The sequence below is a fragment of the Penicillium canariense genome (assembly GCF_028826845.1).
Source record: "Penicillium canariense strain IBT 26290 chromosome Unknown utg000006l_segment0_segment0, whole genome shotgun sequence".
Lineage (NCBI taxonomy): Eukaryota > Fungi > Ascomycota > Eurotiomycetes > Eurotiales > Aspergillaceae > Penicillium > Penicillium canariense.
Window position 1 is genome coordinate 2,763,276 of NW_026622733.1, and position 26,254 is coordinate 2,789,529.

At 55.2% G+C, this 26,254-nt stretch overlaps 10 protein-coding genes across 10 annotated transcripts; 3 read left to right on the top strand and 7 right to left on the bottom strand.

The window, feature by feature from the left end:
* N7482_008960 (C-3 sterol dehydrogenase/C-4 decarboxylase) lies at positions 1 to 1,324 on the bottom strand (the record flags this gene model as incomplete). Its single annotated transcript, XM_056691084.1, has 2 exons — positions 1 to 663; positions 749 to 1,324. 2 exons carry the CDS (start codon positions 1,322 to 1,324, stop codon positions 1 to 3), a joined length of 1,239 nt encoding a protein of 412 aa, XP_056540849.1.
* Positions 1,325 to 1,723: 399 nt separating this feature from the next.
* N7482_008961 (uncharacterized protein) lies at positions 1,724 to 3,547 on the bottom strand (the record flags this gene model as incomplete). Its single annotated transcript, XM_056691085.1, has 7 exons — positions 1,724 to 2,665; positions 2,725 to 2,884; positions 3,026 to 3,122; positions 3,188 to 3,209; positions 3,268 to 3,362; positions 3,420 to 3,453; positions 3,515 to 3,547. 7 exons carry the CDS (start codon positions 3,545 to 3,547, stop codon positions 1,724 to 1,726), a joined length of 1,383 nt encoding a protein of 460 aa, XP_056540850.1.
* A 1,620-nt stretch (positions 3,548 to 5,167) lies between these two features.
* N7482_008962 (GTPase-activating protein LRG1) lies at positions 5,168 to 9,064 on the top strand (the record flags this gene model as incomplete). Its single annotated transcript, XM_056691086.1, has 7 exons — positions 5,168 to 5,551; positions 5,641 to 5,960; positions 6,028 to 6,344; positions 6,407 to 7,060; positions 7,137 to 8,225; positions 8,282 to 8,568; positions 8,627 to 9,064. The coding sequence occupies 7 exons, from the start codon at positions 5,168 to 5,170 to the stop codon at positions 9,062 to 9,064; spliced, it is 3,489 nt and encodes a 1,162-aa protein (XP_056540851.1).
* A 1,285-nt stretch (positions 9,065 to 10,349) lies between these two features.
* Positions 10,350 to 11,557, bottom strand: N7482_008963 (uncharacterized protein; the record flags this gene model as incomplete). The annotated part of the gene is made up of 3 exons (XM_056691087.1): positions 10,350 to 11,049; positions 11,106 to 11,370; positions 11,425 to 11,557. 3 exons carry the CDS (start codon positions 11,555 to 11,557, stop codon positions 10,350 to 10,352), a joined length of 1,098 nt encoding a protein of 365 aa, XP_056540852.1.
* A 218-nt stretch (positions 11,558 to 11,775) lies between these two features.
* Positions 11,776 to 12,789, top strand: N7482_008964 (proteasome regulatory particle base subunit RPN10; the record flags this gene model as incomplete). Its single annotated transcript, XM_056691088.1, has 4 exons — positions 11,776 to 11,801; positions 11,855 to 11,893; positions 11,950 to 12,169; positions 12,235 to 12,789. The coding sequence occupies 4 exons, from the start codon at positions 11,776 to 11,778 to the stop codon at positions 12,787 to 12,789; spliced, it is 840 nt and encodes a 279-aa protein (XP_056540853.1).
* Positions 12,790 to 13,170: 381 nt separating this feature from the next.
* N7482_008965 (trafficking protein particle complex subunit 4) lies at positions 13,171 to 13,868 on the bottom strand (the record flags this gene model as incomplete). Its single annotated transcript, XM_056691089.1, has 2 exons — positions 13,171 to 13,528; positions 13,585 to 13,868. Coding segments are annotated over 2 exons (642 nt in total), but the record flags the coding sequence as incomplete, so codon positions are not given.
* A 762-nt stretch (positions 13,869 to 14,630) lies between these two features.
* N7482_008966 (putative O-methyltransferase) lies at positions 14,631 to 15,424 on the bottom strand (the record flags this gene model as incomplete). The annotated part of the gene is made up of 2 exons (XM_056691090.1): positions 14,631 to 14,669; positions 14,735 to 15,424. The coding sequence occupies 2 exons, from the start codon at positions 15,422 to 15,424 to the stop codon at positions 14,631 to 14,633; spliced, it is 729 nt and encodes a 242-aa protein (XP_056540855.1).
* Positions 15,425 to 15,704: 280 nt separating this feature from the next.
* On the top strand, positions 15,705 to 16,257 carry N7482_008967 (uncharacterized protein; the record flags this gene model as incomplete). Its single annotated transcript, XM_056691091.1, has 2 exons — positions 15,705 to 15,956; positions 16,105 to 16,257. 2 exons carry the CDS (start codon positions 15,705 to 15,707, stop codon positions 16,255 to 16,257), a joined length of 405 nt encoding a protein of 134 aa, XP_056540856.1.
* A 2,265-nt stretch (positions 16,258 to 18,522) lies between these two features.
* N7482_008968 (putative C2H2 finger domain protein) lies at positions 18,523 to 19,869 on the bottom strand (the record flags this gene model as incomplete). The annotated part of the gene is made up of 1 exon (XM_056691092.1): positions 18,523 to 19,869. One exon carries the CDS (start codon positions 19,867 to 19,869, stop codon positions 18,523 to 18,525), a length of 1,347 nt encoding a protein of 448 aa, XP_056540857.1.
* Positions 19,870 to 21,087: 1,218 nt separating this feature from the next.
* On the bottom strand, positions 21,088 to 25,856 carry N7482_008969 (pleiotropic drug resistance family ABC transporter; the record flags this gene model as incomplete). The annotated part of the gene is made up of 5 exons (XM_056691093.1): positions 21,088 to 21,511; positions 21,585 to 22,045; positions 22,122 to 23,624; positions 23,682 to 25,194; positions 25,252 to 25,856. The coding sequence occupies 5 exons, from the start codon at positions 25,854 to 25,856 to the stop codon at positions 21,088 to 21,090; spliced, it is 4,506 nt and encodes a 1,501-aa protein (XP_056540858.1).
* Between the last annotated feature and the right edge of the window lie 398 nt (positions 25,857 to 26,254).

The window sequence follows — 26,254 nt, forward strand, 5'->3', positions numbered from 1 at the left end:
TTACAGCGCCTTCTTCTCCTCCGTCTGGCGCTGCGACTCAACCACATAACCCACAGCACGGGCAACACCCTCGTCCACAGGAACGATGGGCAGATACGCGAGCCGGTATTTCGCCTTTTCTATGGAGAAGTAGCGGGTCATGCAGGAGTACCGCACGACACGACGTGTCAGCCGCGGTGTCTTGCCGAACAGCCCCATCACGCTCTCGGCCAGCCCGCCCACGATCTCCAGCACGCCCTCCGGGAGGGCCCAGACCTGATGCGGCTCGACGATCCGGTCGATCAGCGCCCACATGGCGCGGGTCACGTCCCAGAAGTAGATGGGAGAGTCGTTGGTGATGTTGAACGCCTCGCCGTCCACACGCTCGTGCTCCAGGGGCCCGCCCTGGCCGGACTCGTAGCGGTCGTAGGTCGCCAGTAGCCGGTGGCCGGCCAGCATGTGTGCGTAGGCGATGTTGCCGACGTAGGTGAAGTCGAACAGGTTGTCGTTGTCGCCGAGCTGCATCTTCAGGACTGTCGGCGAGGCTTGAGAGCCGTGCTCTAGGATCTTGTATGTCACCGTTGTGTCCTTCTCGCCGTAGATACCTGCAGGCCGAATGGCGCAGGTCACCATGTTTGTGGGCGACTGGCGGTTGTACTTAAGAACAATCTCTTCGGCATCGGCCTAGCGTACGGAAAAAGTGGGTGTTAGCGAATAGCCGGACATGGTCTCACATATTCGGTGTGGGGGGCAATGCTGCAATGCTCACCTTGGTCTCGGAGTAGTACTCCTTCTGCAGACGACCACGGATCAGGGGCCACTCCTCGTTGACATTCTTCAGATCACTTTGCGTATCGTGCACCACCGAGCTGGAGCTAGTGTAGACGAACGCCTTGCACTTGCCACCCCAATCGCCATGCTCGCCGCCAGCAACCTCCAGCAGCGTGCGAGTTCCCTCAACATTCACCTTGTGCAGCAGCTTCTTGTTGCCATCAAGGACAGAGGGGGTCGCAGTGTGAATCACGAGATCAGGCTTGACCGCACTGAACACCTTCATCATCGACTCGACAGAGGTAATGTCGCCATCATAGTAGTTCGCACCAGGGAGGCGGTTGTGCGTCGTGCGCAGGTCTACGACTGAAACCGTAGCCTTGTAGTCGGGGTACCGCGAGCCCAGGGTCGGGTACTCGAAGCGCGCATCGCCCTGAGGCTTCGGCAGCGCGCTGCTAGGATCCGTCTCCGAGGGGAAGTTCAGCAGGTGATCGACGATATGCCACCCAAGGAAGCCGCAGCCACCCACAACCAGCACGTTCCCCAATTCCAGATTGCGCCGTTTTGCAGACATTGTGGCGGCGATGTGAGATGCTGAAACTAAATGACTCGGGGCCGGGTCCGGGATAGGGTTGGAAAAGGGGACTTGACTGGGGATCTTGGGGGAGGGCCCGATCAGCTGACACGTGCAATAACATTTTCCCGCGTTATCGCTCGTTGTACCCACAATTTACAACAGCTCGACAATAACGGACAGACTGTGTGAGCAACGGTTGCAGTGGAATATTGGAAATACATTTAACGCCTCTCTTCTCCACATAGAAATTTTTCTTTTGGCGGACAATTGACCGTGAACCAGAATTGCGCCGCTCTTGCGCCATGTATCCATCTCCCTCACAGAATCCTGTCCGGGGACAGTGCAATCCGCACTACCCCGTTACGAATTCAACAATTATCAAGGAATTTTTGGGGCTCACTCAAGAGTCGCCGCCACTGAACGGCGAAGCTTGCGGCTGTACTGTCGTTGTTCTTCCTTGTTTCCCCAGCAGAGCTTGGATGCCTCGGGGTTCACAATCAGGAGCGGGTTGAAAGGCGGCGTCTCCTCCTCTAGGGAATTGATAATTCCTTCGATATGCCGAGACATTTCATCCGCTTGCGTAGGCAGGTAGACCAGTACATTCTTTTTGGAGACGCGGACATGATACAACGGCGTCTCGAGAAAAACTCGCGGCTGCTCGATAGGGTGACGAGGACTGACGAAGATCTTGATCTTCAAGACGCCTCCGTCGTACTGGGTCATTGGCCGACCAAAGTATGTGAGTCGCCAGAGGAATGGATTGTCATCTACCAGCTCAAGGTCGACCATCGCTTCGCCGCGACGGCCAAGCCCGGACGCGATCTGCTCGTGCTGGGCGCGCAGGCTGACTGCGATTCCAACGTCTTTCTTCACAAGTTCAAGCCCCTCGATCGGCCAGTTGTGGGTCTCGTCCATAGTGCAATCTTCGAGCTTCTCGAGGCGCGCTTTCAGATCTTCGTAGTCCCAGGTGCCTCTCATGCTATTGCCTGGGTGTTCGAATGGGAGCATGGGGAAGTCATGGCGGTGACGGTTCTTTTCTTTCTCGAGGCCCTCCTGGATGGCGTGTTTGTACATTTCCAGATACCACAAAAACCGTTTTTTGTAAAAGTCGAGGAATGGATTGTGAAGTTCAGGCTCTTCTCGGATGGATGAGTTCACGGGGCCCCAGCCTTGTTGTACACATCTGGCCGTCCCAGAGAGCTGCGCGTAGGGGACTGGTGGGGGCTCGATGCCAAAGGCTTTCTCAAGGGGCGTAATGACTGTAAGGCGGAGATTCTCATGCCGGATCTGGAACTCTGATTTAGCAATTTCCTTTTCAGATCTCGTCAGGAGGGAATTCTGAAGGCCTTGAAGGCCTGTTCAGATTCTGATGTCCGAGTAGATGTGTAATCTCCCACCTTGGCATTGTACAGTTCAATTTGCTCCTCGTTATCATCAGTCTCAAAGCCCGGCTCCAGGTGGTAGGGCTTTGAAGAAAGGAGACTCTGAATCGACAGCAAGACCGACTCTAGCCCCTGCGCGGGGGACCACTGCTCGCCCGGCTCACTCTCCCATGTGCTTTTGAAGGTCAGCAGCTGCGTGACTCTGGGCGACTGAGTCCCTGGATAGCATCCTCCATCTTAACCCAGAATCGACCTGGCCAGGAGTGTTAGTCGAGGGCTATAGCGACCGTTCATCTGGGCGGGCGGGGGTACTTACAGACAGACCTTTCCGCCCCCGTAGAGATTTGGGCCAAAGCGAGTCCTTCCCCGGTTGGTGGTTCTAATGAGGACATTGGGTGGTTTGGCGGGGTAGTCTTCAGGTCCAATATCAGCGATCTCCTGTTGTCTGTTACGGGACTTTTGACAAGCCTGTACTCACCGGGAGGGACGCTGATCGAGAACTAGCAACCGACAGTCTGATTAGACTCTCAGAAATCCCCTGCCATCACAGAAACATACCTGATAGAATCCGAGCGCATAGGGGGTGCCCGGAGGTCCAATGAGGAGCGCGGTGATCTCGCGGATATTGCTCTCCTTGTAGATGACGGTCATCGCTGCGCTTCACGTTAACACGTCGGCTGTTGCATATCAAGCTTGGGATCATTGCGTACCCAGTTGGTCACTCTTGTCGAGCTGTCGCAGCTCCTGGATTGGGACTCATTAGTCGCGCCTTCGTAAGAGAAGTCGGCGTCGCTGATCCACTTACGCGCATGACGCGGAGGGCACACTGGTCTGCCATTTTGCAGGCCGGCGCACCCTACGGAGTGTGAATGGTCGAGAAGTGATGGCTAGGTTGATTGAAGACTAGGTCGGAGAGGGAAGGTTCCAAAAGGGACGGGGGGTGGAAAGGAAACAAAGGGCGCGGCCATTCGAGGTGCGGTTGAGGTAACGGCAGTCCTCCAGACTTGCAAACAACCCGATCATCAATGAGGTTCGCGGTTATCCCAGGACTTTTACACTTGCGGAGCTCAGGATTACCTTTCTTGCAGCGCTTTCGTATTCGCATATACCACGTTTAGAGACTTTATCTTAGTAATCAAACGACCACCTAACTACGAAAGCACATTCCATTGACGTGGTGGTGCTGTCAACCATGAGGCCTACTAGTCCTGGGGAGTCCGGGGTCCAGACAGGGAGCCGCCTTGTTGCCCGCCTAGCGTGTATTTATAGTTTGCTATGACCCTTAGGATATCGGGGCGGCAGTGGATCGTGGCTGGCTAGTGGGCCCTCGCCAACGGAATAAATTAGACCCCCGATCGCAGCGTTTGTAGACTACGGCGTAGAGAATCAGGCATGCGCCTGCCGGTGGTAGAATTCTGGCCTGTGCACGGTAGTTCTGTAGCGGTTGAAACCACAGTGCCGCGGTGAAACTGATGCTAAAAAAGGCGTAACGGCGGGAGCCACGGGAGTGCTGGGATGGTTCGGGCGGGGCCAGCTATAACCGCTGGGGGGTTTCAAGGGCTCGTGAAGATTTTGGAGGGGTGAAATTGTCTTCCACTAGGGACATGAACTGCATCAGTGAATAATATTGCAGAAGGAGAAAAAGGACAAGTAGCCGAGTGAATGGAGTATAAGAATAGAACGCGGTGCGGATAATTCTTACGGTAGGTGAACGATCGGGGCGGTGTGGTGGCACGTGACCCCAGTCAGGGCGAGTGGGTGCGGTCTTTGAGTGTGTTGGTAGGCGGTTGGAGGTTGGAGTGTATGCCCGCTAATTAGGGGGGGCAACAAATGCCCGACCCAAACCTTCTCCATCTTCATTCCTTCCCCCCCCCAGCCCACCTCTTTTGTCTCCCCTCCTGCGACCCGACCTCGACCGTATTCTGTTCATCTCCAATCCTTCCGGGCCTTCCCATCCCTTGTCAGCCCTATCTCGCGGTTCCGTCCCCCCATGGTTGTGGCTTCGGTCGCTTGCGCTCGGCTCCTCTCCCAAGCTCCCAACCTCCACCATCCCCGCGTCCTCGTCCCGACTTGTGCGCGCTTAGGTGCCTTCTTCCTCGGCTCCAACTCTGTGTATACCAATCTTCACGCGTGATCCGGTCTGTTTCGCGTCTCGTCACTCCTTTATCCCGCTATCTCCGTCGACTTCTCCCGACCTACATGGCGTGAGGGTAAGTGAGAGTTGCTGGACCCTGGACTTGAGGTCCACCCCTCGCCTAACCCCGAGAAGATGCCTGTTCTAACCAACCACTCGGGCTGTCAATAGAACGCGCCTGGTCCTTTCAAACACACCCTCCCCGGCTGTATTTATCCAGGCATCAACACAACCTCCCCCCGTCTTGACCGTCACCGGTTTCCTACTCACTTGACGTCTTCCACGTAACGACTCGATATCATTCATCTGTGACGGGGGACCATCATGCCCCCCGGTGAGCTCCCGGCCAGCCTGGTCGCAGGCAAGCCCACGCCCACCGTCAACACATCGGGCTACGGAAGCAGCTACACAAAAAATACACCTACCTCCCCCGAGGACAGTCTGATCCCATTCGATTCACCCTCCACTCGAACTGCCGGAAACCACAGCCCCCTCAGTCAGGATGACCGCTCTCCTCGCGGCCTGGAGCCTGAGCAACCTGGATTCCGGGACCGCTCCAATGTTCGGGATCGATCGCGCCCCAATGGACGACCCCATAACAAGTCTCCAGGCTCGTCGCGTCTGTGTCAGAAGTGCAATGAACCCCTGACTGGCCAATTTGTCCGCGCGCTGGGTGGCACATTTCATCTGGAATGTTTCAGATGCGAGGTAAGTGATATGTGGAAGGAACAGCCTTCCCTCTTCTCTGTACCCTTTCGGCCAAGAAGCAATTTTGGACTGACATCACTACACTGTAGGACTGTGGTGAGATTGTCGCTTCCAAGTTTTTTCCCGTCGACTCAGAGGACGGCTCCAGCCAATTTCCGCTTTGCGAGACTGATTACTTCCGACGGCTGAACCTTCTTTGCCACGAATGCGGTGGCGCCCTCCGTGGGTCCTATATTACAGCCTTGGATCGCAAGTACCATATCGAACATTTTACCTGCTCGGTGTGTCCGACAGTCTTCGGGGCCCAAGACTCCTACTACGAGCACGAGGGCAAGGTCTACTGCCACTTCCATTACTCCACTCAGTTCGCACAGCGTTGCCATGGATGCCATACTGCGATCCTTAAGCAGTTTGTCGAGATCTTCCGCAATGGACAAAACCAGCATTGGCACCCGGAGTGTTACATGATTCACAAGTTTTGGAATGTTCGATTATCGCCCGCTGGCCAAACGTGGGAGCCGCCTCCAGCGGACGCCGATGCCACCCCCCGAGGAGCGCGAAAGCATTCGCAAGGAGGAGGACTCAATGGAAGAGAAGGTCTACAATATTTGGAGCACGCTCTCCACCTTTGAAGAATCCTCCGCCGCGTGCATCTCTGACATGCTGCTCCACGTTAGCAATGGGGCTTATATTGACGGTGTCCTAGTGGCCAAGCGATTCATTGCCCACGTGGAAATCCTCTTTGCCGCAGTCGATGAACTGGCGGTGTACATCAAATCTCATGGCGTAAAGGGTGGGTTTGATGAAGAACCTTGTTCGGCTGTCCCTGTTTTTGGCTAACATGCTTATTTTCAGAACTATCATATGGTCGAGAAGCCAAACTGCTTTGCAAGAAGATTGTTGCCTTTTTCGCCCTTTTGTCCAAAACTCAAGAGACTGGGGTTCGCAAACTTGGTGTTACCCAGGAACTGCTCTCGTTGGTAACAGGCCTTGCTCATTACCTCAAGCTTCTCATTCGTATCGGTCTCCAGGGTGCCCTGAAGCTCGAGCGAGAGAAATCGGCACCTGACGGTCTGAACAACTTCCTCACGCACCTTGCCGACCAAGAATCCCTTGCGCCACCGGAAGACGAAAATACGCCAATTGATCTGAATTCCGGCGTCGAAGGCCTCGCTGACCAGCTTTCTGATTGCTGTATTTCGTGCAAGGAGCCTATTGACGATGAATGTGTCCGCCTGGGAGAGAACCGCTGGCACCTGAAACCCCCTCATCTGTCATGTTCCTCATGTGAAAAGGACCTGACTATGGATTTGTCCGACGCATTGTGGAATGAGAGCGAAAAGCGCACGTACTGCGCGGCCTGTGCTAACGACCATGACCTCGGTCCGAACGCGCAGGCTGGCTACATTCAGGTTTCCAAGTTGCAGCAGTTTGTTTTCCTACTCAGAGTTGCTCTGGCACGTCTTCTGGCTGTTCTTCGCGCTGGCGGAACTCTCCCTCATTCATCAGGTAAGCCTTCTAAGCCTTTCCTTATCAACGGATGCAGCCACACTTGCGGTCTCTAACTTTTCGTGCCCTGATTTAGATGATCCCAACCTTGAAGGATATGACAACAAGAATGCATATCGCGTGCAACCCGGTGATGTTCGCCGGTCCAACACGCGCTCTCAGTCTTATAGCGGTGCCCGTGATGGCTTTGAAGAATCGTCTCTGGAGCAGACTGTAGGCGAAATGCGTCGCCTGCGTTCTATTCGCAATGAGCGCACTCTGTCCACCACATATAAGAAAGCCCGTGCATCCCGAATCATCGATGGCCCGGAGGGTCGAAGTGTACGACCAGGCTCGTCTGGCAATGATGGCAGTGACCCTCGTGGTCCCGGCTTCCAGATCGTCGAAGAGCGTGATGCCAACGGCGAGACCGTCAAGGATCTGACCTTCGGTGCCCAGGATGCCCTTACTTTGGACGATATCCCGCGCATTGTCGCGGCCGAACAAGCCAAGGAGCAGCGCCCCAACGCATACCGACATGCCGGTACTAAGCTTGTGGGAACCATGGAAGGAATGCCCACTTACAGATCAGGTCATGCACGCGAACTGTCAAAGAATCAGTTGGATATGCTTGTGGACTCTTCAACTCGTAATAAGCGCTATTTCTCTGAACTTACTGCTTTGGAGTACTTCATCGTCCGCCATGTTGCTGTGCTGTCTATGGAGCCGTTGTTAGACGGACAGTTCAGTATGGAGGAGTTGCTGTCGCTGATCGAGTCCCGAAAGCCGACCATCTGGAACATCTTCGGCCGCGCCTTCAAGGATGAAAAGAAGAAGGGCAAGAAGAAGGGAATCTTTGGCGTGTCATTGGATTACTTAGTGGAGAAGGAGGGTACTGAGTCCAGTCATGGTGTTGGCCCTGGTGCCCTGCGGATTCCGGCACTTGTGGACGATGCTGTCTCCGCCATGCGTCAAATGGACATGTCGGTTGAGGGCGTCTTCCGGAAGAATGGCAACATCCGGCGTTTGAAGGATCTCGCGGAGTTGATCGACACCAAGTACGACCAGGTTGACATGACAAAGGAGGGTCCAGTGCAAATTGCAGCGCTCTTGAAGAAGTTCCTGCGCGAAATGCCTGATCCGCTGATGACATTCAAACTGCACCGCCTCTTCGTTGCAGCGCAGAGTAAGTCCAGGTGTCTACCCTGGTTGTGGGAATGAACAAGCTAACAGATGTGACAGAACTCTCCGATCCCGAGAAGCAGAAGCGAGTGTTGCATTTGGCCTGCTGTCTCCTCCCCAAGGCCCATCGTGACACGATGGAAGTTCTGTTGACCTTCTTGAACTGGACATCGTCCTTCTCGCATATTGATGAAGAGTCTGGCAGCAAGATGGACATTCACAACCTGGCTACTGTCATGACGCCGAACATTCTATACCCTAATACCAAGAACAGCACCGTGGACGAGAGTTTCCTGGCAATTGAGGCAGTCAATGCGCTTATCACATATAATGATACTATGTGCGAGGTAAGTAGTAATCCCCTCGGATCCATGATGAATAATATGGCCTAACCTTGTGTATTAGATTCCCGAGGACTTGCAATCCATTCTGAGTGACCCTACTCTTTTCAAAGAGAATTCTGAAGTGACCTCCAAAGACATCCTGAAGCGATACGGTGATATTGCCAGAGGCAGCTTCTCAACGAGGCCCGATAACGGCGGGGAGACTTTCACCATCAACAATTCCCGAACCCAAAGCACCCCGACTTCAGCCCGTATTGAAACAGACCCTTCTCAGGATGCTGCCTGGCAAATGCAGAGCTCGGTTCGCCATGTTCCGGGGCCTAGTGGCAACTCTCTCTCGTCAAGTGCCCAGCCTCAAGCTGGACTGGACTTCGGACCCCCGCAAGCTGCCTATCACCGTGAACGCAGTACCAGTAACGGTAGTGGTGCTTCAGAAGGCCAACAAGGCCTTGCTTACCGTCCACGGCCCAGTCCCGGCGCAATGGGCGTCACCGGCTAGATCTGTTCGTCTTATTCGTTTATCTATCTACAAAGCTGTGATGGATACACCTTTCCCTTGATGACTACATTTGCATCACACGACTTGGCGCCATCTGTGACAGCCCAAAGTGTACTTCCTCTTTCATCTCTCTGGGGGCGTGTTGAGCGTTTTATGTTTCTATTCACTATTTTCTTCTATCATTACCTTGTCCTACGCCCATTCATCTCGTCTCGACTGACAGGTTTGGCTGACGGAGTTGTCTCATTTCCCCATTCTGCATTACCCAAAATTCTCACCCAAAAGTGAAATCATCATTCCTCGTCGGTCGCGATGCCTTTGGTGTACCTACCCTCTATTCCACTTCTCCCCCCATCTTCGTTATCAGGTTTGTGGGTGCTGCAGTGCCGAGCCTACTACGCCACTTTTCGCTTTTCATTTCTTTTTCTTCCATACCCATCCATATCTACCTAGGCACTCCTGCGGAACCGTGTATGTTCCTTTCTGCTTTCGCTCACTATGAGCGTGTCTCTCTAAAGTCTATGCTCTTTTCCTTACTTTATTCTTTTCCTTACTTTTCTTCTTCTCTCTTGGACCAGGCTCCGGGTTTACCTTGGTCCATTGTCTTCTTGCGTGCTTCCGATTCTTACTTTTCTCTTCCGAGATCTGGTGATTGATGCATTCGGTCCTCCTTTGAATTCCCTTTTTTCTTCCCTTCAGATGTTGCTCTAATCAGCATGATTGCAACCAATGATACCTGTGCCAAGTCTTGAGTTTAAATGTAGCTGTTACTTATTCTCTGTGGGTTGTTTGCATGATAATTCAATTTTCAACCGATCTCCTTAGAAGTTTTCTGAATGTCCTAGGTACCTAGATGGCTTGCCTTTGTGGGCCCGTTTATACTCGCGCCGATTTTGGCCTCGGCCTAACCAGGTATTATATATTTCATGCAGCTCCCTCGCAATTCAGAATCGACTTCACATTCTTCAACCCCTCATCCATCTCTCTCAGCAAGAAAATATGTGTTGTGGTCAAGGCATAAACATAGCCTAGATGGCAGAAAACTCAAAAAGTACCAAAGTGACTTCCGGGGACAAAACAAGACATGAAATCGACGCAAACACCTATTATGATCCCAACCTAGAAAGCCTCGGCAAAGGAGGACCACAATGCGCCACGGATACTAAAAACAGTCTGTGCCTTTGATTGGCGATACTCCACGCTCAAAAATCAACAGCAAGTTGAACCAAAAACACCAAGGCACCTCAAATCAATATGGGGTGCCATGTCGATGCATGTACCCCTTCTATACACGCTTCCGCAGTGCCCTCGTCCCGCGAGTAGAGGCCTCGGCCGTGGATGCCGGGGCGGTGGTCTTCCTCACAGTGGACGCAGTAGCAGCAGTAGCAGTCTTCTTCACAGCAAGCGAAGCGGCCTGCGCCCGAGGAACAGTGGGTTTCTTTGTGGCCGCGGTGGTTCCAGCTGTGGCCTTCCGGGCACCGGTACCAGTGCGAGTGGGCTTCGTCACGGTAGTAGTGCCTGAAGACGCGGTAGATGAGAAGCTGTTTTTGCGTTCGCCCTGACGAGTGGCCGGGCGCGGAAGAGGGGACCTGACAGCCCTGGGGCCGGTCGCGGAGCGAGCTGTAGTCTTCTTGGCGTGCGTAGTCGGCTGGTTGTCTCTGACGGTAGACACCGTAGCACCGCGCGGTCGAGAGCCAGGGCCAGCGGCGCGCAAAGGGCTAGAGGGCTTTAGTGGAGAGGTCGGTCGGGACAGGTAAGACGGCTGCCCTTTCTCAGGGGAAGTACGGAAGGGCGATTGCGGGTAAGTTCGGGAGTTCAGGGACTTGGGGGAGAGAATCCGGTGGTCGTGGCCACGCACTTCCTGGGAAACGACGCGTGATGCGCCACCCGCAGCAGGTGCTTTGCCCCGGCGCTTAGGGTTCTTGAGCCCTTCGGGAGTGCCAGCAGCCGGTGCGTTCTCCTTGTCCGAGTAGTGGCCATCGTTGCTGCAACTATGTCAGTGTATAGCCTCGACGGGCCAGGGAAGTAAAGAGAGCTGTGCCTGGTACGTCGGTTCCGGCCGTCGCGTGTGCCGGATGGTGAAAGGGCTTGGTCAATGGAGATGGGTGCGCGCGAGACCTTTGCTGGAGATATTCTGCGTATGGGTGACGTCGCTTGGGTCGGAGCCGAGTGCTTCTCGAAGAGCTCGCCCATGTTGACCTTGCGAAGAGAGATGGGGATACGGTTGACGCGTCGTTCGATGCGGGCACGAAGGTCATTTGCTTGAAGTGCATACTGGGCGCGAAGCTTGCGAGCGCGCTCGGTGACTATGGCCTGTCAGCACTGTTATGTCACCCACCAACCCCTCTCTACCCACGTACTTTCGAGCTGGAGGTTGTCAATCAGCGCCTGCTTTTGGCCCTGAGTCAGACGCAGCTTCTTAGCCGGTCTGCCCGTAGGCGTAGCATCCAGCGCATCAGCAAATTCAGGGGCCTTTCGTTTTAAAGTAGCCATGGTGGGGAATAAGAGTCGAGAATTTGAGACCAAGTGAACAAGAGAGTCGAGTAGTGTGGAGGCGCGGAGAGCCACAACAAACAACGTCGCGGGCGGAGGCACCCGGCAGAATCCAGAGCTTCACCTCATCGTCATCACCGCCGTCCCTGGACCTTGCCTGTCTCTTTCAATCCCCCTCAATACCCCTTTCCCATTCCTTCTCGTCATATACTGCCATCATGTCGCTGGAAGCTACGATGATCATGTTCGTCATGATACCCCATCTGTGCTTGGATTGTCGCTAACCCTCCCATGCAGTGTCGACAACAGCGAAAGCAGTCGCAATGGAGACTACACGTGAGATCCCCGTCATCTCGCCATCTTCGGCATCGGCTAACGTCTGGAGCCCGCAGATCAACCCGGTGGCAAGCTCAAGTGGATGCCGTCAGCATCATCCACAGCGTCAAGATGCGCGCACACCCACAGTCGGCTGTCGGTCTTATGAGCATGGGCGGCACGGGCCCCGAGGTGCTATCCACCTTCACCACGGATTTCGGCAGCATTCTTGCTGGTCTGCATAACACGAAAATCCATGGCACGTCGCATCTGAGCTCCAGCATCCAGGTTGCCGGTGTAAGTGGGCAGTTCCTCCGAGAGATGGTCGATTACTTCCAATCACTGACTGAGCTATGTTTTAGTTGGCCCTGAAGCACCGATCCGAGAAGTCCCAACGGCAACGAATCATCGTGTTCTCGTGCTCCCCAATCGCAGAAGATGAGAAGACCCTGGTCAAGCTGGCCAAGAAGATGAAGAAGAACAACGTCGCTATCGATGTGGTGGCGTTCGGTGACCTGGAGTCCGATCAGACCAAGAAGCTGGAGGCCTTTGTGGATAATGTGAGCAGCGGCGACAGCTCCTACCTTGCGATCATCCCGCCTGGACCTCATCTGCTTAGCGAAGAGCTCCAGGCGACCCCAATCCTGGCGGGCGAGGATGCTGGCGCCGGTGGTGCGTCCGGTGGCGGTGGTGGCGAGGATGCCGGTGGATTTAACTTCGAGGATGCCGCCGAAAACGATCCCGAGCTGGCATTCGCTCTGCGGTTATCCTTGGAGGAAGAGAAGAACCGGCAGGAGAAGGAAAAGCGCGAGCAGGAGGCTGCCGAGGGCAAGACCGAGCTGGGCAATATTCCCGAAGAGGGCCACGGCGAGTCGAGCGGTGACAAGAAGGATGACGACAAGATGGACACTGCGTAGAAATTTCGCTCCCTGTGGAAACGATCTGTGATGCATACCCGGCGTTTGCTTCTGCTTTTTTTATGTTCCTGTTCCTGTGCCTGTGCCTGTGCCTGTGCCTGTATACTCGAAAGCCACTCTCCTCCTCGCCATGTGTCTCATAGGTAGACCGACACTGTCTACGGGGAAGGGGGTAGGGGGTAGGGGGGTTTGAAAGGAAACGCGGAATTTTTGATGCGATTGGCATTATGCACAAGCCGGGGAGGTTTGATCGCCCAGCTCCGAGTACAGTAAACAATAAGAGAAGACAACAGCAAAAGAAGAATGTCTAGTTCGTTACGGGTCATCACAGGATCCAGTCCCCTCTTCCGGGCCTAGCAATACTATCGCCATTCCACGGACTCACGTCCTTCCTCGCAGCCAGGCGCCCAGATGTCGGTCGAACGCCTCACAGCGCACAGGCATCTCGAGCTGGTAGAACGGGTTCTTCATCACGTAGTCGGCGTACAGCTCGTAGATCTTGTTCATGATCGCCTCCACGTTACCGGTCATGGGGTCGGTGAAGAGCAGGAACTTGGTCCCCGTCAGCGTCTGGAAGCATGTCAATCGGAACTTGTCGGTCTCGAGTTGTTCCAGGCCTGTCGGGGGAACACCGGGGTTGGGAAAGCTGAATCCCACGGGTGTGCTGCCGGGAGAGGAGACGGCGGAGGTTTGGGCGAGAGGGAGCTTGGGCGTGATGGAGCGGGTGATGGCGTGGACACTGGTTCACCGTTATCATTTAGCGACAAATCCCACGACTGCGTTCAGCGCTCCCACAGGGGGGGGGGGGGTTGGAGGTGGGTTTCGCGGAGGTCATACCCGTGAAAGGTACCGGCGAGGACGAGGTAGTCATTGGTGGAGAGAGTGTGAAGGCCGGGCTGGTACTCGCGCTGGTAGATCAGACCGCCCGCCTTGTTGATGATGATCAGGGAGAAGACGGTCCTGGTGGGGGAAGGCATGTTAGCTGCGCATTCGAGGTTGCAGGGCGGGTGGAACACACATGATGGGCGGAAATCGAGGGTGACCGCGGTCCGGACAACGTGGCCGAGGAAGAAAGGGGCTCTACTGCGCCTGCAGCATGCCTCGCAGATGGTGGCGAGCGGGTGACGAGAAGGGAGGAGGGGGGGCAATTGCAGCTCAAATCCCCATGGTGAGGGTTCGGTTTAGGAATCGGGGCACGAGCTGGTCCGGAGTCGCGGGGATTCCAGGCGTTTATTCGGTGCGGCGCTAGTGCGGATTCATGGGCCGACGGGGAGTGGATGCCAATCACGGCCGCGGAAGCGCGCGGCGGGGGTGTTGGCATTATAGAGGGTGCACCAGTCCGGCCATCACGTTCTCAACGTTGGATGTTGAGATTTATCGCCAATATGTTTAGGTATTGGGGGTCCTACCTATAGATAGGCAGCCGGAATATTTGGTATGGCGGCAGGACTTGTCCGCCACTGCGGCTCTGGAGGGGGAAAATATAAACATATACCTCGTCATCATATACATAGAATCTCAAATCCTCGAATCTTGTCTACCTATCTATCTCATTAGATGCGGGTTGATTGAGTCTAGATTGCGTCCAACGCTGTCTAAACCACCGAGACGGTTTAGAACGGATAATGCTCCTATTTTTGTATACATACCGTGTCTGTTGACCATTGCTTTCCCGTCTACCGTTGTTTTGAAGTGACGTGCAACTAGGAGCGACATGAGAAGGAATCGTGACTTTTATAGTGTGGAATTTGCATTCATTCATAAGGGCAAGCCCGAGATAGACTCAACAACATCCAGAACCCCCAGACATTCCCTGACCAGTACGGCCCTAGACAGGCAGGTTACTCCGTAGCCACCACCGTGCTGACTTCCACCACACTCTGCCACACCACATCAGCCAAGAATCAATTGGGGGTGCCATGACCAGAGGAGAGAACAAACTCACCGGCTTCCCCGGCCGACTCTCCGTCTCAAATGACCGACTCTCATATTTGACCGATCCAGCAGTCCCCTTGCCACCCGCCTTCACATACTTCAAATAATCCGGCGCGCCCGGGAAATCGGTATTATCCGCGATGGCCAGAGACCCAGTGCGAAATAGGTTCAGGTCTTCAATCAATTGCAGATCCGGGAGATAGTATTTCTCCCAGTGGTCGAAGAATGCCATGTCCACACTGCTCACCTTGCCCTCGCGGTGCAGTTTCTGCAGCGACTCGGACGCGGGCCCTTCGAGGACATGCACCAGATCATGAATGCCGGCGAGTTGGATCAACTCCCGCGCCAACAAGACCATCTGCGGGTCCAGCTCAAAGGTGTAGACGTGGACGTCCTCGGGGACCTTCTCGCCATAGATGTCGCGGAGAATCGCGCCCCAGGCAATGGCCGATTTCCCCACGAACGCGCCAAACTCCAGAATGGTGCGTGGCGCGGGCTGTTGTGCCGCGAGCTGGGCCTGAGCGACTTGGAGCTTTTTCTCATTGAAGATCATCATGTGGCCATGCGTCTCGGCGAATTCATCAATGGCATGGGCGACGGCCCAGGGGTTATTCTTGAACTGGTGGGTTGGTTGCGAGAAGATGTACTCGCGCAGTTGCACGGCACGCTTCGCGAATGTGTCGCGCATGGACTGGTCCATTGTGGCAATTTGGGCTTTACTTGGCTGGAATGGGAGGGGACGAGTGGAAGATGATGCCGAGGGGAATCACGGAGTGGTCAAGATCAGGGGGACATGGGAGTGACTGCTTAAATCTGAAATGCTAGAATGACAGAGTGTTCATGTCGTCATCGGCTTTAACGTTGTATGCGAATCCAGTTGATAAGTGGGTCGACGTTGATATGAGCATCTCCAGCCCGCGAGCTTTCAATTTACCGAACCTGGTGTGGCCTCCTCCGCTTGGACTTGGGGCATTGACATTATGGCCGCAGTCTTGGCCATCTTGGCCTACGGGGGAATTGAAGGTCTTCCTCAGCGAGCCGGTCTGGTACTCTACGGCTATCCTGTGCATCGTCTCGTGCAGCAGTTGAGTCCGACATGGCGTGGAAAGTGTGGAAAGTGTGGAAAGTGTGGAAAGTGTGGAAAGCCCGAGTGCGCCGAGTCCGAGGAGTCGGGGCCGAGTGCCACATCGGGACAGTTCGGCCGACTACCCGAGGCACCTGCCCGAGACGATGTACGGAGTACTCCGTAGAGGACAGGCAGACGCTGGCGGTGATGATGGATTATCGATGGTAAGCTGGTAAGCTGGTAAGCTGCTGTCCGTGGGGCCAACGAAGATTACCCGGGTCACCCAATTTTTAAGTCTTTTCTCCTCAACCCAGTCAATGCAGTTGACGCCCAGCTCGATTCTGAGCCGGGCGACGCGTCGAGAGAAGCAGCCGTGGGGGAAAAAGAAGGTCAGGCACGACGGAGTCCCGTTAATGCGGATCTTCGAACTTCTGGCGCTAGCATCGCGGCACCACGGGGAACCATAGGGCTGATATAGGGCTCGGCAAATGGGTCTGCATGAACTGTTCAACACTTCCCCAGGGTTCTTGGAGCGGCAGAGCCCATCATCTCCCCCCAGATGCGTGCTCGAACGGTTGAGATCTCCCCAGATTTCCAGTCAGACGTCGGCCCATTTTCATGGCTTCTAGCCATCCGTAACGGGTAACCTACACGGGGACCGCCTCGCTGATACGCATCCCTTGTGGCGGTGGGGAACTGGAGGCTGTCTGCACGGTCGATGCCTTTATCGTGTTTAGAAGCCAGGAGATGGTGGGATATGCCGTGGTGGGCGGCTATGACGGCGGATCGAGATCGGGAGATCTGGACATCGGAGCTCTTTTGCCAAGGGCCCTTTTTACCTTGGACATTGCCGTAGGACGTGCTTTTCTTGTTCTTTTTGGTCCCCCCTCTCGTCTCATCCATTCTACCATATTATTCATCTTTGGGATTCGCTTTTTCTTCTTTGGTATTTTCCCCCTAGTGTCTTGGCATTGTAATGCAATGCCAAAGATCCCCTGCGCTCCCCTTGCCAAAAGAAAAAAAAAACCATTAAAACTCAATCTGGGCGGTTCCCAGTGGAAAATAGCGTTGATGGGAGCCAAATCCCGACTCCGGCATCGTCCCACCACCACGTCGTCCAGATGCAAGACCCTGCAAGTGACGTTGAGCTATCACCAGAGGCACCCACGTTTCACGGCCGTGCATGGAGTCATAGCGCCATGGGCATCGTGAGACCCGTGCAGCCTCCGGGCTCGAACCGGGGCCGGCGAACAGGGAAGGCGACCCCAGGAACCAGTCAAGCATGCCCCCCGAGAATTCCCTGCGACCAGCGCTAGTGAATTCCACATGTGTGAGATTCTCGACGGATCCCAATTGCGAACGGTTGGTCGACTCATCCCCGCGGTGGATCCAGAACAAAGCGGGATGACAGGCTGCAGTTCAGTCCAGTCCAGTCCAGTCCAGCCCGGCACAATAGAATGAAAACGGCGACCAGCTGTTCCATCAGATCCAGCTGAGGTCCCCGAAACACCATGCCCGCGACACTAAGTCCTTCTCGGACGGGGGATGAGTATACGATTGGCGGTAGGTGCCAAAGACCTTGGTTCACGCGATGGCTGCCGGCGTTTTCAGCTTGGGCGTGGTAAGGCTACGATGGGTCACAGCACGGCCAGAATCGGACGAGCTCGTCGGATTTGCTCTTCTGACGCGATTCTGCTTGGCAATGGCCGGCTATCAAAAATATGCAACGATACGCCATTGGTGGCCGGGGACCGGGGACCTTTCGGCCGGTGAATTTGTAGTTTATCGTTAGAGATTAAGTTTGCGGGCGGTGCACGGTACTCTCCCTGTCTGTTTCCATGGTTCTCGAATCCAGGGCTCGGACCGGACGGACGGGTTCCAGTCGAGTCCGACAACGCTTTCGACGTCCCCGTGCGGACACCATGTTGAATAGGTTGAACCATGGGTTGGCCCGGCAAAGGATGCTCATTGATATACTTCGGGGTATTGAGGGGGATCTGATTATCGGGAATTCCGAGATCAGCCTTGTGCTAAGGCTTGGTCCACAGCTGTAGTTGGTGCGCGGGAGATGAGCGGATTCTTGACTCAGTGCGACCCTGCTAGTTGGGGCAAACAGGGTGGAAGCTGAGTCACACCCTGGACATGGACACGAACATGGACGGGACCGGGACTGCGCCCTAAAGATGGAGACCGTCGCTCTGCTGGCACGGATAAGAACGGTGAGGGGGCTAGTCCATCCCTGGCTGCGCTTGGGGCTTTGCCAAATCTGACGCGCCACGAATGTGACGCAACGTCGACTCTGAAGCTTTTCGAGATGGACATGAATAGAGCGTGAATTCTAGACACCCTGCAACAGATGGGCTTGGTGATTAAGTGTAGTATATGCAGGGCGTGCGGCACTGCTTCATGGTCAGGAGAAGCAGGCACCGACTCATGGGGGTATACACAGTAGTTGCCCTTCCCCAGTCGGAATAAAGCATACAAGAACGAAAGGATTATGCAGATCCAACCAAGAGACCGACCGCTCAAGACCACGCAGGTCAAAGTAACCAACGTCCAAACTCCGCCCAAACCCAAAATCTGCCCCCCGAAGCAAAATACCAACGCCGCGCCAGTCTAGTTGCCAATGATTCCCCCCCGAATGGCCTCCAAGTCAGCCACCAGCCAGAGGAAGGAAAAGCTTAAAGCCCGACGGCCTCGACAGCCTCGACGGCCCCGTCAGCCCCGAAGTCTTATGAATCAACCTCCACCAATGACGCCAATCGGCAGCGTCCCGCATCAGCCAGTGTCAAAATCCCCTCGCGGAGCCCCCACTCGCGTAATGCCACATCCTCCACCTCCTCCCCGAGCGCCTGCCGGTCCTCGCGCTCAAAGTGGCGCCCAACATGCTCCATGCGCACATCCCAGCTTCCCTCCCCGGAGAAAGCCTCGCGGCAGAAGCCGCAGTGGCTCTGCTGCGGCATGGTCCGGAGACGGTGCCAGCAGCGTCGGCGGACGTCTTCCAGGTCCGCCTCGAAGGCGGCGTGCTCGGCATCGGTGGGGGTGCGTCGCCGGCCGGAATGCAACCAGGGCACGTGCATGCGCCGCTGGTGCTGGGTGAAGAGGTCTTTGCGGTTGAAGTCATTGGGCTGACCTGGCGGGGGGGTGGACGGGCGGGAGGTGGGCGATGTAGAGGAGGGCGTCAGACCCGGGCGGCATGGATGAGGGTGGCTGTGGACACTGCATTTGCCTACGTCGCAGCGGTAGAAGCCGAGTTGGAGGTGCTGGGAGGTGACGTGCCGCTTCCACTCATTTTTGGAGACGAAGGTGCTTTCACACCCGTAGGGGGCAAAGCTGCAGACGAAGAATCGGTGCGATCCGTCGCCGTGGCTGGGGCTGGTCACGCCGCGCCGACGGCGGCTGCGACCGGAGGTGGAGGTTGGTCGGCGCTCTGCTGGCTTGCGGACACGCGTGCTGGAAGCTGGATGGACTGGGGACCGTCTGAGAGATTGAGGGAATGCCATAGCGTCTGCAGGAAGCGGAGACGACCATTGCTGTTCAGGCGTCCCATTATGGTCTGACTGGCTCCCGGACCAGGGGTCAAAATCGGCCTCCAACGATGACCGCGGATCTGGCTGGACCTCGAAACCGCGGGATTGGGAAAGCGAGTGGTCGATGCCGAATCGACTGTCGGGAGTAGGATAGCCCGCCTGCTCATCGACGGGCATCGGAAGCTCATCATGGAAGTATGAAGGGGACCGGATGCAATTGCTACTCCGCGGGCTCTGCGGGTCTGAAACCGTCGAGACCCCACTGTTCCACGGCGAGAAGTGATCGGCATATGCTGGGAACCCAGGGGCCATGTAGCCCATGGCCACCCAAGACGGGTCCGCTTCCCCTTTGCCCCAGGACGTGGGCCCGGCATCGTGGGCCTTGGTCGGATCATATGGAGAGCTGAGTTGGAATTGGAACTGCGATGCACGCGTCACAAAAGGGTAGTCGGTAGGCAAGGAGGGATCAAAGGCGTCGCACGTAGGGCCGGAGACTCCCGACATGGGGATCAGGTGGGGGACCTCGGTGAAGGGGGGGTAGGAGGCCATGGTCACCGGTACCGGGTGAAGTATAATCGAATCGTCGATCGGGGGGGAAAGAGAGGGAGGACACAAGGAAAGAGAGTCAAAGAAATCAAAACGGAAACCAGGAACCAGAACTGTATCGAGTAGCAAAAGGGAATCAGGGCACGACAGGGAGGAGAAAATGGGTATAAATAATCGGATTTCAAATAACCTGCTGGGCATCGACTCGCGGGACGAGCTCCATCCAGAACCAGAACGCTGGGCCCCGGCTGTGGTGTGCCAGGATGGAAGCATGCCCATCCACTGAACGGCCCATCCACCAGGGCAGAGGTGGATCTGCGGGGCGGGCCATGAGCCTCAACAAGCCTCACGTTGAGCCAGGGAGGCATGGGTCTTGAGGGTAGCACGGCGAACGGGGAATGGCGGACGTCTGGATTCGTGGATAGGCCAGTTCAAGCAGTTGCCAGAGCTGACAAGATTCATGTAGCTTGGGACTGCATCAAGCCGCATGGGGTGGGGGGCCCTGGACCATTGCTGGGAGCGTATACAGCGGTCCGAAGGGATGATGACGGACTATGCTGGAACCATCACGCATAAGGACAAGTGACCGGGGGGTGTCGGGGGATGGCGGTGCATGAAAGGACGGAACACGGCGTGGCCGATTGAAGACAGGCATAGGGCTATGCAGTGACTGGCCAGTATTATTCCGGTGCTCGCACTCTCGACGATATCGAGCGGTGGGGCCGCGAACCAATGGCGCCAATGGCATCAATCTAGCTTTGGACCCCAACGCAGCCCCAGTTTTCCGGGCGCTATCCTCCTTCCCCTTGGTGGCGCATGGCGGGAATCTGGCTGAACCCGCCCTAACAGCCCCTAGTCGCCGCCTAAACCACAGGGTATCCCATTGCACCCTCCAGACCTACCGGAGTCAGGCCCCGCCGCCGGGGCCAACCTGTGCCACGCGGGCCTCGAAGCGACCCTCGATCGGCCGCCCTAAGCCGCACCGAGCAGCTCGGGAACATTGTGCGGGAACGGTGAGGCCCGTCACTGCGATACGGATATGGATACGCAGGGGCGGACAGATGGAGCAGATGAGGGCGGTTTTCAATGGCTGGAATATCCAAGTTATATCTCCGAGCGATTAGGGCTATTGGAAGATTGTATCTAAATATATATCTATGAGACCCCCTATTCCCATATCCTTACCATTAAGGTTGGGTTGTCTTCACCTCCCCCCTTCTATCACTGCTCTTTCACCTTGCGCGACCACCGCTTCGGCACGCGAACCAGCCAGTACAGGAACAGGGCCATCACAATATTAAACCCTATATATACAAAGAGCAGACCGATATTGCGCCAGTGGTCAGAGAACTGAATGCTCAGCTGCGACAGGAAGGCATCGGTAGACCGGATGGAGCAGATTTCACAGTTGGAGGTCGCCTCTGGATTCAGCAGATTGGCCTGGTACTGGTCGACATACTGGTCCAGATAGGCCGAACAGTTCTGGCCGGCGGGCGGGTCGACCGCGAGCAGCTCGATGCTGGAGCATTCGGCCTCGCCGCCCGACAATCCAGTCGAGAGCACGGCCGACACGAGATAGGTGAAAGGCGATACGCGGTACATGAAGATCCAGAATCGTGGTAAAGCCGACGGACTCGCTAGGACACTGTGGAGATGATATCATGTTAGCAGCTGGTGATCCCATCGGTCGGCGACGGACCCGCGGACGGAAGGCTTACCCGTTGAACACCAAGCAGAGCGAGAACAACAACTGCGCCAGATTGCTGCCCGTCTCCGGCTGCTCAATCCCAGCAATCATCATGGACCCGAAGGTCGAGGCAAACATCATAAAGATGAGAATCAACAGGAACATGGTCCCGCCCCGCCCGATCATCTCCCCCGGCGGCGGATTGCGGTACAGCCCGATCGGATAATACCAGCAGAAGAACACGGGCAGCGCCATTACAATGTTCCAGGGCAGCTCCACAAAGATACTGGCCAGCATGAACGCTTTCCACGAGTATGCCTTGGACGGTCGCTCGCGCACCTCGTACAGTGCGCGCTGTGTTACGAAGCTCGGCATCATTTGCTGGACCAAGTTGGGGAAAATGATCAGCAGCATGAAGATGGCAAACATCTGGTTCTGCAATCCCTGGAGGCTGTTGGGCATCCGCCAGAAGGTAAAGCCGATGAAAATTGGCTAGACAAGGTCAGACAAAATGTCAGTAAAAATCACCGAGATCATACATAATATCGATGCACGGAAGACTACATACCGGAAAGACACACATGGCGGTCTTCGAGTAGAGATATCCAGGGCTACGGTAGAACTGCTGGAACATACGCTGAATGCAGATCATGAACTGGTACCAAATGGGCGTAGCAAACTCGCCGTATCCAGCAATCACTTCGGGCACTGGCTTCTGTGACAGCTCGGCTTTCATTTCCGCCAGCTCTTGACGCACCTGAGCACGCTCGGGGCTGTTGGTCCAGACGTCTGCCCAGTCACGGTCTGCATGAGACCCTGGTGCAGCACCAATGACTTCAAGCATCCATTCGGCAGGGTTAGCATTCTCGGGACACTTGATGGACCCTTTGCTTTCAAAGTATTGGATCAACGTTTCCATGTTCATGCCGAGATCGCCGAAGTAGACAGTACGACCACCTTTAGCCAAGAACAGTAAGCGATCAAACTGTTGCATCAATATCGCAGAAGGCTGATGGATGGTACACAACACGGCTTGTCCATGGTCGGCAAGTTTCCGCATCAAGCTGCAAATCGACCATGCCGTCTGACTGTCAAGGCCCGAGGTGGGCTCGTCAAAGAACAACAGAAGATCGGGCTTGGCCGCAAGCTCCACCCCAATGGTCAGGCGCTTGCGCTGTTCCACATTCAGTCCAGTGCCCAGAATACCCACAACCGCTTCAGCGTAAGCCTCCATTTCGAGCATTCTGATGACCTCTTCAACATACGCGAGCTTTTCCTCTCGTGGGATGCTGTGCGGTTGTCGAAGGCATGCGCTGAAAATGAGTGCTTCGCGAACAGTGCTGGTCTCCAGATGCAAATCCTGCTGCTGAACATAGCCTGTCTTGCGCTGGAATGAGTCGTCCCGCAGACGTCCATCGACTAGCATGTCACCGGTGATGACACCCATAGTGACCCGGTTTGCAAGCACGTCAAGCAATGAAGTTTTACCGGCCCCAGTGACTCCCATGAGAGCCGTCAGTGTTCCCGGCTTTACCCATCCATCCACACAGTCGAGGATGCGCCGCGGCTTGCCCTTGATCTTGATGTCGTAACAGACGTTCTCCCAGTGGAAGATGGCGGTTTGCTTAGCAAGGGCTGCGCTTTGAACCGCCAGAGATTGGGCTGCTCCAGCAATTTCCTGTTTCTCTCCCTGTCCTGCTTCCTCTGGATCGTCATCCTGACGAACCTTCTTAGCAAAGGCAGGTATTTTGCCACGAGGGAAGACTAGAATTTCGCCTTTGGAGGGTTTAGCGCGAATGTACTCGCTGGAGACGATATAGGCGATAAGGAAACCGATGTAGAATCCACAAAGGATGCCGAAGTTTCGCCACAGGTGTGACTTGAAGTAGCGGAAGGTGGTGTTGATGTAAATATCACCGTCAATAAAATCTTGCCCGGCCACGGCACCCTTTTGCGAGCAGATCTTGGAGCTAAGAGGGGCATCCGCGTAAAGAGGGCCACCGGGCACGTAATCGGAGCAAGGGAACCGGCGACCACTGAACTCGTTGATCATTAATGACTCGAAAGCGTACTAAATAGGTCAGCATGTGTTCTCTCGATTCAAGCAGGGGGTTATAGGTGTCCGTACACCAATAGGGTTCAAATAATTCAGCCAACGGAACCACGGGTGCATGTCTCTGACAGGAATGGTGAAGCCGGTGTAAATCACTAGAATCATAATAAAGATTGATGATGGGACCATAGCCTGAGCCATGGAACGGGAACTCGCACCGATCGTGCGAAAAAGGTTGGACATAACCATCGTGATAGTAAACGAGAAAAGGAAGAAGATAAAGAAGTGGCCTGCAGTACGACGGAGATGGGGGATGAAGTAGATAATGAGGTTAAACGTGATGGCGACGAGCACTTTAGACGGCAATTCCACAATGTACGAGCTGATAGCCTCCGCCGAGGGATGGTATAGCGCGTACTTGTAATGCTTTTCCACAATGGGACGCTGTTGCCATAGGGTCATAATCTCCAGGGAGCTGGCAAATGCATTCATCAGGATGGCAAAGAAGAGCAGGGCACCCCGCTGGAAGAAGCTGCCGGTATCATTGGGCAGGTCCAAAAATACCGTCGAGATAATAACACCCATGATGGTATTACCTATCACCGATGCTATGGTCATGCTCATATCACCCTTCAATCTCAGGAACCCACGCCAGAGACAGAGTCTGATCTGCATGACGTAGGAGAGAGTGTATGGGGACTGCGCACGAGTGCCCTTTGCCTTCTCCGCCGCACGGGAGCGATCGAAGGACTCTTGCTTCTCTCCGCCAATCGGATGATGGTCGCGACTATCCTGAATCTCCTGCAAGAGCTGCTTGCGCTCAGGGCTGTCTCTCCAACGCGCAGCAAATTCATCGGGAGTTCGAGGTACCACATGCTCAAAGCCATCGCGAACACTGCGCTCGGATGGGCTGGTTAGAGAGGTCAAGAAGTCCGCAGTGGTTTGCCGATCAGGACAGTCAAAGCCCATGTTAATAAAGAAGCGGCGAGCATCATCCGCTTTACCGAAGTAAATCTGGCGACCCTCGTAAAGCACGATCGCTTTATCAAAGATGTCATAAATCGACTGACTGGCCTGATAAATGGCCACAACTGCGGTAGACCCACTGTATTCAGTTGACAAGCGGATATTCTTGACAAACTCCAGGGCAGTAGAGCTATCCAAGCCACGGGTACTGTTATCCCAGCATTGCAAAGGACTACCGCATAGCGTGGTTTCTGCGATACTGACCCGTTTGCGTTCTCCCCCGGAAACACCGCGGATGAACTCATTGCCAATCATGGTGTTCATAGTGTGGGTGAGACCAAGCATGGCCATCACCACATCTCGCATGTGCTCCGAATACTGATCGCGAGTCACTCCTGGTAGGCGATTTCTCGGCGCGCGTGCCTGAGCAGCAAACAGAAGGGTATCACCAGCTGTCAACATAGGGAAGTGAGTCTCCGTTTCTGCCTGATATATCACCTCACCCCGGAAGCGTCCATGCATCTGGTCCCACGAGATGCCATCGTATTCAATGTCAGACCCATCGGCCAAAAACAGGCCATGTGTCTCACCAGCAATGGTACGCAGGAAGGTGGAACAGCCACTGGAAAGTTCTATCAGTATGCCATTCATCGCACTAGTCAGAGAACACAAGTCTCACCTGCCCGGTCGGCCAAGCACCACCAACATCTCGCCTTCGTGCACAATACCTTCAAAGTTCCTCAAGATATCGATGCGTTTCTTCTCGCGCAGACCCAACTGGCCTTGAACCCAGCTGGCCATCTTCAACCAAGCATTGCCGAAATTAGTCTGATAGTCGGCTGCGGTGCCGTACCCGAATACGTTGAGGTTGCGAAACGAGACACCTGCCGTGCGACGAGGGTAACGATCCGGATCACGGGATGTCATCTGCAGGAGATTCTTGACCCATTTGCGCGAATTGAAGTCCTCTGAGTTGGGGTCGAGCTCTGGCTCCTTTTTTGTTTCGAGGAAGGTATTCACGCCTTCTTCGTGGGGCAGCGTTTTCTCACCGCTAACCTGGTCCGAGAGCTGAGAGAAAGTCCGCGCCAGGGCTGTAATCTCCTTGTGTCGTGTCTCTTCCATTTCGTCTGCGATGATGGTGGTTGTTGACTCGTCAATGTTGCCAGGGCCATCTGGCGAGTCTCCATCATGAATGTAGTCTTCAAGGCGCTGGTTCATCACACGCGCCGCAGATTGTGCCGCGGCACCACCACCAAACGGAGCGGGAGGCTGTGGTGGATCCATGGTAACAAAGGTTGCATTGAGACTGATGAGGACAAGGATGAGGAAGAGGGAGGGCGGGTGGAGGGGGAGACTATAGAGTCAAGCGTGGAAAGGAGAGACGAAGGTGGGAAGTCAATAAAGGCGAAGTCTCGCCATGCTGATTGCACTTTTTGGCAGCCACGCGTGTCGGATGTCGGAAGAGAGCGTATCCGTCCGGAAAGACGAGCGTCAAAGACAATACCGGCTGCGTTGCGGCTGTCCTGATTCCGTGGCACTCTGGTCGTGCCTGAACGCTGGTGCCGGGAGTGGATGTACTGGATACTTGGAGGTTAGTAGGTTCTACATGGCAGGGGGAGGTCCACGCTACCCGGGGTCTACCGGACCCGATGAGCTCTCCTGAGCTGATATCGGGTCCGATG